Source organism: Chelon labrosus (assembly GCF_963514085.1).
Source record: "Chelon labrosus genome assembly, chromosome: 17".
Taxonomy (NCBI): Eukaryota; Metazoa; Chordata; class Actinopteri; order Mugiliformes; family Mugilidae; genus Chelon; species Chelon labrosus.
Window position 1 is genome coordinate 3,798,885 of NC_140350.1, and position 15,442 is coordinate 3,814,326.

The following is a 15,442-nucleotide window of genomic DNA, read 5'->3' on the forward strand; positions in this document are numbered from 1 at the left end:
CTAGGTCCGGGGAGGAGGGCCGCCGCCATTATCGGAAAGCTGACAGAAATACCACTTTCACACACGCGATCCGCTCGTAAATTGATCGGGACATGAGCGGTCCGCGTAGCTGCGAAGGCACGTTTGAAAGCGAAACACCACGGCGATTGAAACAAACTCACCGTTGTCTCGTGTGCGCGACCGGCCCAGCGTTATGTGGGCACAACAATGGACAGAATAATTATTGAAAAAGCAACGTGGTGAACCGGGAGGAGGACGACTAAGCAGATTTTTATGCGCCCGGGTCTCGCATGAGGAGGAAAAAAACACCCATGCAAGAAGAAAATCGGATTGTTCTATTGTTCGGGATATTAATTTCTGCCTTGCCCGTGTTTAATTGCAACGAAAAACAGTGATGCAAAACACGAGAATCCGGCATATATGGGTGGTGGATATTTAATTCAAACGAGCCCGTTGCGCACGTTTCAGTGAAATCGGTGTTGTGTGTGCGCGAATAGAAGCGGTTCGCAGTATATTCTGCGGCTTTTGCTTATGCACATCAGGCGGCGAGGGCTGCGGCAAGCCTGACAGATGCAAGAGGAGAAAGGGAGATATGCGTTGGTACGTATCCTACACGCTCTTTCCTCTTCTTTATTGGCTATTTCCTCCCGAAGCCGTGGAGTGCTACACCCTGCACAGCTGGGTAAATAAATTCCCTTTAAACGTCGTGTCTCGGCGTGGAGGAGGTAGGCTATCCCCTGATCTCCGCGCTGCAATTTCATTATGTAGACAGCAAGCAGGCCTGGCGTGGTCAGCTCCCTCTCTGCGTGCACCCTAAAGCCCCATGTTAACTGTTAATCCTTTGCAGAGCATGTAACGTTATAAAATCTTATCAAAGTAAGTAGGTTGGGGGAAACGGATTTGATTGAATGTGCGCTTTGGCTTTTGTGAGTGGTTTTCGATGGTGCTAAATGGGGCAGTTTTGGTTGTTTTTTTCCTATCGGCAAAGAACTTGCCTGTTCATTTTGGGTATCAGGCCTAGCTCAGCTGAGCGGTGTGGACTGCCCATGGTTGCTTTTGACCCTGCCGGAGCTGTTGTTTGCCTCTGATGTGTGGCGGTCACTCCATGTAGCAGGTTGTTCATTTCATTATAACCCTTTAATTCATCTTTTCTGACCATGTTTGACTTCTGTGAATCTTATTACACATTATTTTTCTGCAGTTGGTTATTTTTGCAACACTGAGCTGACAGTTGCATCAGAATTTGCTGTGGTACTACTATTATACATACTCTAAAGGAAACATCATTGCTCTGTGTTTAAATATCTTTTTAAGATTAGGCGTCTCAATGAGCAAGTTCAGTGTCATTTGGCATTGATTGCACGTGTGACTCAGCTGATAAGTTCTTTATTCGTTTTGTCTGTTTTATGTAGCCATAAAACTGTTCAGTTAGACTGAACTGTCATTTTAATGTTTGTCCCCCCACTCACCGATCAGCTGACATTGTCATTTCAAGAGCACCACTCCCTACATGTTTCCTCTTAGATTAATGTTATCTTCAGATCCTGATATTGCAGGAATGCTTCAGAGCAGGTAGTGAAGTGGGTCGGTTAATAAATCAGTCAGTCGTTGCAAGATTGCTCAGTAATTTTGATAATCAAAATGGCAAAAAAGAGATTTAAGTTGAAAATGCCAGGAATGGGTCCGGCGCATCAGGATTTGTTACCTTGGGCTTATTGGGGAAAATGTGATGAACAATAATTAAACTGAATCATTTCACAAAATAATTAGAAGATTGGTTCGGCAAATAATATTCGGCTGTCGTTTGTGTTCACCCTATGTCATAACTGTGTTTCCTTTTTTTTTTTTTTTTGGTCCTTTCTACGTTAAAATCTGTGTCCGGAGATAATATGCTGATTTGTATTACTGTTCTGTTATCTTCATTGTGCCTCATTATGCTTTGCTGGTGGCTAGATAAGACGTAAGATGATAACAATTGCCTCAGACTCGATACATAATCAAGGCCATAGCCGTAACGAGTTTCTGACACTTAAACAATATATGTGGCCTTTACCTTTGAGAGGGCCCATTCCTTCTGCATTATTTGCTAAGTTTAACAAAGGGAATGGTTGAAAAATGGAGTAAAACATTCCTCTTGTCATTTGTATGTTCCAGTAATTTTACAGAACATTCAATTATTATGCAGGATAGTGGTATTAGGAGGCACATAAAGTACCATATAGGGTCAGACTTTTGCCCCGTTTTTGTTTTTCTCATTTAATTCAAAATGTCTGTTTTCTTTCTTTTTGACAGGATCTGATTCATACAGCACACCACTGCTATTTGTTATAACTGAAGCCCAGGAGAAGAAAGAGAACCCATATCTCCGTCTCTGGATCAAGAACTTTATGGACAAACATTTAAGTGAACTCCTTTATACAGTGCCTGTTTATGGCAGGATGAGTGTCAGCAGGCTATGATGGCAAAAAAGCAAGATGCACGGTCGCCCATTTACAACCTCATTGTCGTGGGTTTGTCAGGAACTGAGAAAGAGAAGGGGCAGTGTGGGGTTGGAAAGTCCTGCCTGTGTAATAGGTTTGTACGACCTAGTGCTGATGACTTCTACCTGGATCACACATCAGTGTTGAGCACCAGTGACTTTGGGGGACGAGTGGTTAACAATGATCACTTTCTGTTTTGGGGGGAGGTGGCACGAGTTCTGGAGGAGGGGCCTGAGTGCAGGATGCATGTTGTGGAGCAAACTGAATTTATTGATGACCAGACATTTCAGCCACACCGTAGCACTGCGATGCAGCCCTACATCAAACGGGCAGCCGCAACCAAGCTGGCCTCGGCAGAGAAGCTCATGTACTTCTGTACTGACCAGCTAGGTCTGGAGCAAGACTTTGAGCAAAAGCAAATGCCGGAGGGCAAGCTCCAGGTTGATGGCTTCCTGCTTTGCGTTGATGTGAGCCGGGGCATGAACCGAAACTTTGATGACCAGCTCAAATTCATCACAAACCTGTATGGTCAGATTAGCAAGACTAAGAAGCCCATTGTTCTGGTACTCACCAAGTGTGATGAAGGAGTTGAGCGCTACATAAAAGATGCACATACCTTTGCTATCACAAAAAAGAGTCTGCCAGTAGTTGAGACATCGGCACGCTCCAATATAAATGTTGACCTTGCCTTCCTCACTTTGGTTCAGCTTATTGATAAGAGCAGGGGCAAGCCCAAGATCATACCATATTTTGAAGCCCTAAAGCTCCAGAGTCAGCAGATAGCCTCTGCCAAGGATCGCTATGAATGGCTAATCAATCGTATTGTAAAGAATCATAATGAAACCTGGTTAAACACCTGTTGTCGCATGAACACCTCCCCAGAGTACAACGAATATGTCTTCTTGGAGGGAACAGCTAAATGCAAGAAGCTTTTTCAGCAGCATGTCTTCCGGCTGAAGCAGGAACATATTGAGAGACGTCGCAAAATATACTTAAGCACTCTTCCCTTAGCACTTAGTTCTTTGGTGCCTGACCTGGATGAGATCGATCAGCTGAGGTGGTCCGGGGTGCAGAAAGTCCTAGAATCTAAGCAGCACTTTGCCCACTGGTTTGTTGTTTTGGAGGACTCACCATGGGAAGACACATCTCACATTGATAACATGGAAGATGAGCGAATCCCTTCCGACCTCCTGGAGACTGCTGAAGCCGAGGAAATATTTGATGCCCACCTGGAACACCTGCGTAATGAGTGCAGGCGGGCAGAGATGAGACAGGAGTTTAAGCAGAAGTTGGCCTCCTCCCCCTTTGTCACTCCTGGTAAACCTTGGGAGGAAGCCCGCAGCTTCATAATGAATGAAGAGTTCTACCAGTGGCTGGAGGAGGCAGAGTATTTGGACCTGTACAACCGCCATCAGAAGGAGATCATTGACCGCGCTAAGGAAGATTTCCAGGAGCTTTTACTGGAGTACTCTGAGCTTTTTTATGAGCTTGAAGTTGATGCCAAGCCAAGCAAGGAAAAGATGGGGGCAATTCAGGAGGTTTTGGGGGAGGAACAGCGATTCAAGGCTCTACAAAAGCTTCCTGCTGAAAGAGATGCTCTAGTATTGAAGCATATCCACTTCGTCTACCACCCCACCAAGGAGACCTGCCCTAGCAGCCCTCACTGTGGAGACTCTAAGATTGAACAGCTCTTAGCCTCACGTTTCCCCACATGTTACCCCTTTTTTGATGTGAAAGCTCATTTTGGGGACACCAAGGCTGACAGAATTAACCTTGTCATACTGGGAAAGGATGGACTGGCCAGGGAATTTGCCAATGAGATTAGGACTCTCTGCACAAATGATGACTGGTATGTGTTAGATGGGAAGATGTATGAACTGACACTGCGGCCCATTGAGGGAAATGTACGTCTTCCAGTAAATTCCTTCCATACCCCCACTTTCACCCCCCATGGATGTCTGTGTCTGTATAATTCAAAAGAGTCCCTCTCCTATGTGGTTGAAAGTCTTGACCGACTGAGAGAATCAACTTTAGGTCGAAGGGATAGCCAGCTGGCCCAGTTGCCAACTTCACTGCTTTTAGTCACTAAAAGAGGTGTAGGATCATATATTGATATAGGTGGAGACACTGCCTTAAACCTAATAACACAGGGACAGCAGGTTGCAAGGAGACTACTGTGTAGCTTTTTAGACCCAGCCTCCCCTGGTGTGGGCTATGGCCACAATGTCAATGAGAGTCAAATTAACCAGGTGCTGAGGAGCCTTCTGGATATTAGGAGGAGCACATCTTTCAGTAGCAGTTCTCCACCTCTACTCCCTGAGCCTCCAGGTCTCCGTGACTCTCCTCATCAGCCCGTCCCAGAGGCAGACCTGCGCATTGTCATGTGCTTGATGTGTGGAGACTCCTATGACATTGAGCAGCTCCTGTCCCCTTTCCTAATGCACCAGCACTGCAGACCTATGTCTAATAGTGGCACCTCTGTGTTGCTGGAGCAGACAGTTGGTGGTCACAAGCTGGCCATAGAGCTCTCTCTGCTATCATACCACGCCTCCTTCACTTTACGGAAGAGCAGGTTAGTACACGGCTACATTGCTGTGTACTCAGTCTCCCGAAAAGCCTCCCTGGAGACCCTGTGTGCATTCTTGTGTGAGGTTCAGGACATCATACCAATTCAGCTGTTAGCAGTGGGGGATAGCCAGGCAGAGCTCACTGGCAGTGACTATGCGTGTGAACAACTTATCCAGGGGGAGCAACTAGCCCATGAGATTGAGGGTCGCTTCAACAGTTTGGTTTGTGGGTCTGGGGGTGTGGTGGGAGGTCTGCACAGGATAGAAATGTTCCATTCTTTTCTGATGGAGGTGGTAGAGAAACGCAACATTGTGGAGGCCACACACATGTACGATAATGTTGCCGAAGCGTGCACCAATGAAAACGTGTACTCCCCACGCTGCAGTTCTCCCAGTCCTGTCACCATGTTGCTGGATTCAGAAGATGATGTTGAGCCATCACCCCCATACTACGATGGCACACTTACTTCTCATAGTGGGGGCTTCCACTTGCCTGACTTAGATTCCAGTGACATCTCTGTCATCTCTGATATCAGGGACTTTGAGAATAAACTCAATAACAAAGTACCCCCCCAAGTGAGAGTTAAACCTGGTGTCACTTTTGACTTCCGCAAGATGAGCCGTAACCCATATATTGATACACTCGGACATCGTCGCTCCCTGCCCTCTGCTGTTACCTGGGTTCCTGGTGGAGACGTGGGCTACGATCCTTCAGATTATGCTGAACCCATTGATGCTGTGTCAAAGCCCCGCCCTAGCAACGAAGAGATCATCTACTCGGTGCCCCATGACAGCACGCAAGGAAAGATAATAACGATTCGAAACTCCAACAGGATGCACTCCAATGGAAATGGCTCTGACAGTGAAGCAGACAGCAGCTCTCTGGAACGGAGAAGAAAGTTCTCAGCTGTCGGGGTGAAGCCCCGGCTGTACCGTGATCGCTCTAAGCGGCTGGGCAAGTTCAGCAGCTTTCGCACAAGCTTCATTGGTAGTGATGATGAGATGGGAGCTCTTCCAAAATCCAAAGAAGACGACTTTGGGACCCTGAAGGGTGAAAGTCTTGTCAGTGAGGAGATTGAGGATCCAAAGAAGAGGAACATTCTGAAGAGCCTGCGACGAACAGCCAAGGTATTAAACCACCTTTTTCTCTTTTAATTCATTGCCCTTAATCTCATACAAAAATTGTAATTGATTTTACTGATTTCTGCTGATGATGAAGACATTTTGTGAGAGTTTAGTGAGTGTCCATGTAATTAGCAATTTGAAACACTCAGTGTCTTCTGTCTTTCTTTCTTTTTTTTTTATTATTTACAGAAATCCAGACCAAAGGCCCGTCCAACTATTCCCAAGCCCTTGGAGAGCAATTACTTTGGGGTCCCCCTAGTGAATGTGGTATCCCCAGACAGACCAATTCCGCTGTTCATTGAGAAGTGTGTCCGCTTCATTGAGACAACAGGTAATGTCGTTTGTCATTTGAACCTGTTTAACTGTATGGATATGTAGATTCAAACGCATATTCTGGAAAATACTGACAATGGCCATCAGTTTCTTCTGTAAATAAATATCTTGAAAATTATATGATGTCAACTTAAACACACCCATTGTAAGATTTCTTAAACCTGATCACCAGGTTCACAATCACAATGTGATGTGAAAGTGACACCAGGGAGTATTAAGTACTACTCCGGAAACTTCATCAGCATCTGTTTCGTCCTCTCCGCTTGCAAAGGGGCTAATGAAGTGTTTGTGCTTTGCTTGTTTCCCCGCTGTGACACCCCACCCACGTCTTCCCTCTTTTCTCTACTGCGCTCTTTTTCCCCTCAGGCCTGAACACAGAGGGTTTGTACCGTGTGAGCGGCAACAAGTCGGAGATGGAGAGCATGCAGAGGCAGTTTGAACAGGGTGAGCTGTTCGTCGTACTTGCTTGAAGCAGCTGTTTGACATGTAATTACGTGACTGCCTAATCAAAACATAAACGGAGAGTTATCAGAGGACGCGCGGCGGATTATTTGCTCCTGAAAACGGCTGCTTTCTGACTGGATCTCTTTTAACTCTGTCTTTCTCTTTGTGTAGACCACGGATTAGACCTGGTGGAGAAAGACTTCTCCATAAACACTGTGGCTGGAGCCCTCAAAAGCTTCTTCTCTGAGCTGCCTGAGCCCCTGTTGCCTTCTGCTCTGCAGGTGGAGCTGCTGGATGCTTTCAGTAAGCAAACACTGCTGGGCTGGGAGGGTCTTTACCAGAACATAAAAAGATTATTTCTTTAGGAGGGACGAGGGTAGGGAAGGTTTTGGCGGACATGCTTTGCTCGGTTTTAAAATTTTCAGCTTTTATTTTTATGACGGCGTAGAGCTTTAAATTACTGTTTGACGATGGGGATTTAGTTCTAATGATAAAAAAACGATCTGTGTGTGCAGAAATTAATGACAGAGAACAGAGGTTATATACCATGAAGGATGTCCTGAGGAGGTTCCCCAGGGAGAATTACGATGTCTTCAAATATGTAGTGAGCCACTTACACAAGTAAGTTCACCCTCCTGTTATGTAAAGCAGTTTCATTGATTGGTAGTCTTCTGTTTTTTTTGTTTCTCCATATGATGAATGTATAAACTGGTGTGGCCCTGTGTGTTTTCCAAGGGTGAGCCAGCTGAGCAGGCTGAACTTGATGACCAGCGAAAACTTGTCCATCTGTTTCTGGCCCACCCTCATGAAGCCTGACTTCTCCACTATGGATGCCCTGACTGCCACACGCACCTACCAGACAATCATCGAGATCTTCATCCACCAGTGTGCATTCTTCTTCTACAACCAGCCCCTCCTCGACTCCCCCACCGGCCTGGCGGGCCTCGCGGGCCTCCCTGCCTCCCCCACCACCACCCTCAGCGGGAGCTCTGCCTACTCCTCTTACCGCTCCTCTCCGCCCCATAGCACCGCACACTTCAGCCCCCTGCAGCAGTCGCCTCCCACCACTCCCCAGTCTCCCCTGCAGTCTCTGCTCCCTCCCCTCCACCAGCACCCCCACTCCCACCATTCCCCTGCTGAACAAGAGACACTGTGAGAGACAATGAAACCATGTGTGCCCATGACGATGCTGGACCTTATCACCAACACTTAAAAAAAAAAAAAAAAAAAATAGAAAAAAAAATAAAAGATAACAACATGTGCACACATTTTGATCATGGACAATGTAGTTTATGAAGACAAGAGATAGAAAATGTCTGAGAAACTTCCCCAACCAACCTGCTGTTTTTATTCATACATGTGTGCATCGGGGCAGCCTACTATTATCGGTGAAGCTTCCTCTGCCCTCCAAGACTCTGATCGCTGGGAACTGGATGTCGGGTCAGATGTGGAGGACAGGGGTCACTGTCGCAACAAGCCTCTCCTCTGTCAACAGCCACCACTTATGCTACACTACCAAGAAATAGAAACCTCTACGCCAAGCTGGAAGAAATGATTTGTGGCCACCATGTTTTTATCATGTGTAAAAACTCTTTTAGTTTTTTTTTTTTTTCTTGAAAGTACTGCCACTGGATTTATAGACTGGTCCTCTGTAGGTCCTTTGGGCAGCAGTTTGCTCCACATAGCAGAGGTTCCTCTGTGTCTGCCTTTTGGGTTTGTCTCATCGGCTCTACTTGAGGGGTCCGCATGGGGAGGGAAGGGTAAGGGGGTCGGGCCGAACACATCCAGGGATGCACTTTAATGATCACTGTTTTTTTTTTTCTTCCCCTCAGAAGGGTTGTTTTTGACATACTGTTTTCTCGTGTGTTTTTAATTTCACAGCTCAAACAGCCATACCCATTGCCTCTACAGAGCTCTGGCAGATCAAACTTTGTTTACATCGAATTATTATTTTTTTTTTTGTATCCACAAACTTATCTGAAGCACTTTTTTATAGTGTAGTGTTAAATATGAAGAAATGGCACACTGATTAATTGTCCATATTTGTTTGTGGTTGGGCGTGGCATCAGTGCAGGCTTGTAACACATCAAAATCCCCTTGTAAAAACTTCTTAAGCGGATCCAGAGGTCCCGTCTTTAGGTTAATGGGACGTCTGAATCCTCTCATGCTCCTCGTTCATCCAGCCATGTGAAAAATAGTTTTGTTTGTCCTCTTTCTAGCTGCGGGTCGATGCTTAGGGACATTTGGGTTCATTTTAATGTCACAGAAGACTTTCCCTGCCGTTAGTCAAGTGAAGGAGAAATGCTGCCATTTTGAATGTGTAACCGTGTCATACCATAACACAGACTAACATTACCATCTGGTGTCCATGGAAACCAAATGCTTGAAACCTGATAGGTTGCTGGATGTGTTGCTGTGGCTGTCTATCAAACCAAGCTCTTTGTATTCATGTAACATTAAGGACCTTTAACTAAGAAGGTTTAGTATTCTCAACGCACTGTTACCGAATAGTCCTGCTATACAACGGCAAGTAGAATATTTGTGGATGGGACACGTTCAGGAAGCACCAGTGGCCGTTTGCCTGCTCTAGTGAATTAGTTTCATGCTGGCATATTGTCCTCCTTTTTCATTGGAAACAAGCGGCACATTTTCAGCTGTAGCACTGTTAATGAAGGCCTGATAGCTTAAACCGTTAAACTTACGAGAGGAAGAAGCACTGTCTTATCCATGGGGACGAGAAAAACGGATCACTAGACATCAAAGTTCTGGAGGATTGTGGCCCCGTTGTGGTTCTTGCTCGCATCCAAGAATAATCAGATCATTGGTTTTATTAATATTTGGGAGCATCAATTACTGGTACTTTTGGAATCGTACTGCTGCTGGAAGTCAGTCATTTCAGTCACTTCAGGCTAAACTGAGGGCTCGTCAAGCAGCTGTCCCACTATAATGCGATTCCTGGGAGTATGTAACGTTACCGCATCACTTGACTTCTGATGCAGCCGTGGCAAATCTGCCCTTCAGTGAGCAAAACGTGAGTGCATACTACTCTATAATGGTTGTTTATTTGTATGTTGGGGAACGCCACCCTTTAGTCAATGGTAGAAAACATTTCTAGTGTGTATTTCAATGATCGAAGGTCCATTTTTACAATTTTTTGTGAATGGTTCAAGGCCACTTAAGTTTAGTGCATGATTTAAAAAAATAAATAAAATAAACCCACACACACACAGAGGGAGAAGGATGAAAACCTCTTCCTGTTTTAAAACATGAAATTAGAGCAAAAAGAAAAAAAAAAAGAAAAAAAAAGCCAACATCGCTAAAGTGAAATAGCTGAAACGTGAAAAGTTTATGTAGTGTGCACCGGAAGCAAACCATGGAATTTGTCTGACTGCGGATAATGTTTGAAGATGAAGGCCTTATTGTGAACTGTATAATAGTTAATAAATTAAATCTTGTAAAATTGTCCTCGGCTTTCTTGTGGTGCATGTGTAGGCGTCTGTCATTGAGTTTTCAGCAATGTTACAAGTTTAAAATGAGACTGAATCGTATGTTTGGACTGTAATTTTCATAGCCTCACAGCAGGAAGGAATTAAGAGTATCAAGCGTTTCTGTTTTTGTTAGTTAAAATGTCAGTTTTATGTGAAAATGTAGGGGAGGGCTAATGATGGCCTTAGGAATACCCCTGCTGCCATTTGACGATATAATAATTATCATATTCATAATAATATGTTATTATCCACTGATTTTCCTGATTGACAGCTTGATACACAAGCAAAGCAAGGCGTGAATATATAGCTGCTGATCGGTGCTATATTTCATACAAATACTGAAAACCCATCTCAACTAAAAACACAACCTAGAGATGTACCAATGAGCACAACATTTAAACCATAGACAGGTGAATGAATAACATTGACCATCTCGTGACAATACAATGTTCTGCAGGGAAACCTTTGAACCTGGCATTCATGTGGATGTTGCTTAGACATGTACCACCCACCTAAAGTAGTTGCCGACTGCAGACCCTCATCCCATAGCAACAACACTGCTGTGGACACTACGGCAGCGATCCCCAGCAGCAAAAAGCATCCTGCCACATGCCACAGCACAGAACCGCTTGCAAGAACGGTTCAAAAAAACATGAAAAATAGTCAGCCAGATCCCAAACTCATAGAGTTTCTGCAAGATGTGCTGGAACAAACCCGTTCCCATAGGACCCAAAGGATCCCTCCACCAACATCCTGGTGCCAGACACCACAGGACACCATCAAATGGCGTGTTTCTATACCCCATTGAGTCCAGTCCTTGAGGGATCTGGAAACACAAAGGAGACCTACAAAATATTAAGCAGGTGGTTTTAACGTTCTCACCAAACTGTGTATGTTCTTCAATGATGAAAATGTTGAAGATCAATACATGTGGAACTTTACATGACCCTCAGTGACAATAAGATGGTCATTAATTCCACACAACATACAGTCCATGCAGACATGCCTCTACTGTAGTGACTGGGAGCTATAGTATTTAGGCACTGGTGCATGTGACTCTGAGACATCAATTATTCACAGCATATCCGTCATGAGTGACTGCACTCTTTTGGGACATGACTTTCGTCACAGTATCTGTTAACCTCTGTGGAGGCGGTCAGACATTGTAATGCTGTGACGCCATCTTGTGGCTGCATAGACACGGAGCTGAGAAAGAGGTGGGGTCCCATGATTTTGTGAGCGTTGTATTGCCTCATTGAGAAGCCAGTCCTTACATTTGTACACCTACATAGGGTCATTCCACTGATTTAAACACAAAGGTCAGTTTACACTTCATGAGGAGGCTGTATGCATTTTCTGTGACTACAAGTTATGTCACTGACTTAATCTTAGTCATGGCTCCAGGCTTAAAATAAGCCTATAGAATTCATCTGTATAACAAAGTGGGTGTGAAGCGTTAAAGAGCTGCATTATGGGAAGTGTAGGATCCGATGTTTTCAAGCTGGATTTGCACCAATCAGGCATAACATTATGACCATCTTCCTAATATGGTGCCCTGGTGCCTCCAAAACAGTTGTGACTCATCAGAGAATGGACATGGTCCTTCTGAGGGTGCCCTGTGGTGTCTGGCAACAGGATGTTGATAGTGGGGGCCTTTGGGTCCTATGGGTTGAGGGGAGAGGTCTCCGTGGATCATCCCACAGATACTTGATCAGTTGTGTTGTTTGTCATGTTTTTTGAGTTGTTCCTAAACTGTTTCCATCCTGCTGGGGATGGCTGCTGCCATCAAGGAGTGTCATTGCTATGGGGTGGGGGTGTCTGGTCTGGTCTAGGTGGGTGCTACATGTCTAAGTAACATCCACGTGAATGCCAGATCCAAAAGTTTCCCAGCAGAACACTGAATTGTTAATGTTATTTACTTCTCCTGTCAGTGGTCATAATGTTTTGCCTAATCAGTTTATACTAGGGTCTGAAATTAAGGATCTTGAAGTCTCTGCTGCTTCGATTTTTGAATACTAAGTCTCTGCAGTACATGCCTACATAGACCAAGAATAGCATTGCATACTGTACAGTTGTTCATTGTAATAAGGATTTTGCCGGTTTAATACTGGATAAATTACAGTTTTTTCTCTTATTTGATAAGCTTAAATACTATGTGTTAAGTATCATGCCAAATGCTTTCTTTATATTTTAAACTCTGTTGTCAGGCTGAGAATGAGTTTTTTGGTGTCACAGATTGGTCCAGTGATGCATACACAAGGATCTTTTCTTTCACTTTCCCCATCTCATCTCAGGTTCTTGTCAGCACAAAACACTCCTTTTGGCTGTCTTAATTCAGTTTGAGTGTTAGTTCAAACACAGATATGTAAACAAACCCGTTGATAATGACAGAAGTCGTGACGTATGAAAGATAGCTTTATTGCACAAGGTGTTAGAATGATCTTTTTAGTTTTTGCTTTCTTTTCATAGAAAATGTACCTTTGAACACAAGCAATTGCTATAACAAGCAACTCAAACAAATGTTTGGGATACCCTCAACATTTTTTTTTTTTTTAGTTTTCGATTTTCATACATTTTTTCCTTCAATTTTTCCCTTTTAGCAAGCATGCAATGACTTTTCTGAGGATGAACAAAATACAAAATAATGATAATAAAAAAAGTAAATAGGACAAATGACAACATCAAAAGACCCTTAAAAAAGAATAAAAATTCAACAAATTTGTATCAAAAACATAAAGGGAAAGAAAAATGTTTTTTGCCCATTTCAGAAGTAAAATATTTTATTTTTGATACTATTTCAATTTTGAAACTGGGGCATTCAACCCTGATGTGTCCCCTGATTTATTCTGACGAAAATAGCTCTTCATACAAAACTGTGTTTTATGTACAAGACTTAATCTATAAACAACACTGACAAAGGTAGAGATGATGGATCTAGTATGGTTAGGGTGGTGAAGTTTTACTTTAATTTATCAGAATGGGGGAAAATGACGGGAGCCTGAATGATTCAAGTTAACAGACCGACTCCAGTCCAGTATATACACAATACAATAGTAGTTTGTGTGACCAAAAGAGCTACGAGTCCCTGATTTCACTTGGCTGAACTAGTTTTAGCCACAGGCCACATAGCTTAGTACCGTTTGACTTATGGAACCAAAATTTTGACAAAACCCGAACAAATTAAAACGAATCTTACAAATCTTACAAATCAAAATCGACAGACTGACAGATTCCCCTCCCGTGAAAAGACAAACAAGCAAACAAAGCAAATGGATAAATAAATATAAACCACAAAACACTATTATGGAGATGCCTGAAAAAGACATTCCAATAGGTTGTTGTGTGAATGTACATTAGCGCAAAATGAACGGGTATGGAGATAAAGAAAGCGGGACATTTACAGTACTTCAGACAGGACAACAACAAAGATATCAATCGAGTGAACATTATATAATTTTTTTTAAACTGAACTCCCTGACATATAGCATCATTAAATTATTTTACTTCATTCACATTATTACTGGTAATCCTTCAGCTAATTGTCTCTTTTCTTTGTAGGGCAAGGACTGGCTGACTGAGAAGGCAGTAGATGCAACACTATACCTGTGACTGTCAGTCTCTGCCATCCATGCCACAAACATGCAGAGACTTTAATACTGTATAGGTACTGGAGTCTGTAACCAGCATAAAACTTATTATTTGGGGATCCTCTGAGACACTGATTTGGCTTCTTGAATGCTATTGTATTTACCAACCTCTCAGGCTCACCAAAAGCTAAATAAAAAGCCAAGGAGCCTATATCTTTATGAGCAGACTTAAATAATGCTACAGAAATCCTCGAAGGCCTTTTGTCATGATTGTTTCCACCAAACACAAACAGCGTAGCAGGCGTTGCAATCCAGGGACATCAGTTCACCCAGCGTTGTCTTGCCTGTCTTGCCTTTCCCATGCAGACATCGGTCTAGGAAAGCACCACTCACCAGATTGAAACACTCCCCTGTTAGTCGGCCTGCGGACTCTAACATACAGAACCTCCCGTATATATACTAAACACTTTCTTTCTTAAGTCAAACCTTTGTAAATTTCTCTTTTTTAAATTTCATGATTGAGCGATTGTCTCATTCTTAAAATTTGACATTAAATTGCTGTATATACTACTACACTATTGTAGTATACACAATTTATACTTTGTCATAATTTCACTTAAATGTCAGTAATATACCTATATAGAAATATATATGTAAATTCTTTATAATACCAAATATGCTCTATTTGTAATGCGAGAAATTATACCTGGTTGATTTGGGGTGTCGTGATTTAAAAAGTTTGACACTGTTCAGCTGCAGAGCGATGTGTGGAGGATGTGACAGAAATTCGATCTTTCTTGGAGGTGAAACTGAATCATTTCTTTTGGAATCAACATTAAGAGAGAATCTGCCAATAGCAATTTGGGACTTGAAGAGACACAAAGAGGGTGAAAGATACAGTAAGAATAGGGAACTTAAGTGGAAGTCTTGCAAATTGACAATAATACTCAAACTATGGAGGACAGTATGTGTGTGCGTATGAGAGACAGGATGGCCACACAGCTTCATACTGGCTATTGTAGTCTTCATCATCATAAACACAGAGCTTCTAGCTCTTCGGTTATAGTCAATATTTCCAAATGACCACAGAAATAACTTCCTGTTTTTTTTGTTTTTTTTTTGCTGTGCAACTCCTGCGAGAATTGAGCGGAGCTGAGCACCAGCCGGCTGGAACTGTTAGTTGGTTGGTTAGTAGTTCTTTTATAGAGTCCCACGTGAACATGAATAGTAGGGTTATCTGGGTCTCTGTCTGGGAGAACATCTTTCCCAGGGAAAATTAGACAGGATGCTGGGCAGTTCACCATTAGTTGGGTTTAAAGAAAGATGGCTGCATGCCCATTCTGGCCCAGACTGAAGAGTGCCAGAGTGGCACTGGCTGAGGAGTGAAACAGCAGTGCAAGTCTGTGCAGGTGAACGGA

The 15,442-nt window shown here is 43.4% G+C and overlaps 1 protein-coding gene across 3 annotated transcripts; it reads left to right on the forward strand.

The window, feature by feature from the left end:
* arhgap35b (Rho GTPase activating protein 35b) lies at positions 1-10,794 on the forward strand (the record flags this gene model as incomplete). 3 transcript variants are annotated; one of them, XM_084565260.1, is made up of 7 exons in its annotated part: positions 1-600; positions 2,293-6,175; positions 6,362-6,503; positions 6,872-6,949; positions 7,121-7,252; positions 7,465-7,570; positions 7,685-10,794. In XM_084565260.1, exons 2-7 carry the CDS (start codon positions 2,456-2,458, stop codon positions 8,103-8,105), a joined length of 4,599 nt encoding a protein of 1,532 aa, XP_084421386.1. In that variant the 5' UTR covers positions 1-600; positions 2,293-2,455. The 3 variants fall into 3 exon arrangements, with proteins under 3 accessions (XP_084421386.1, XP_084421388.1, XP_084421387.1); XM_084565262.1 differs by lacking the exon at positions 7,685-10,794 and having other exon boundaries at positions 7,465-7,574; XM_084565261.1 differs by lacking the exon at positions 1-600 and having other exon boundaries at positions 1,813-6,175.
* Between the last annotated feature and the right edge of the window lie 4,648 nt (positions 10,795-15,442).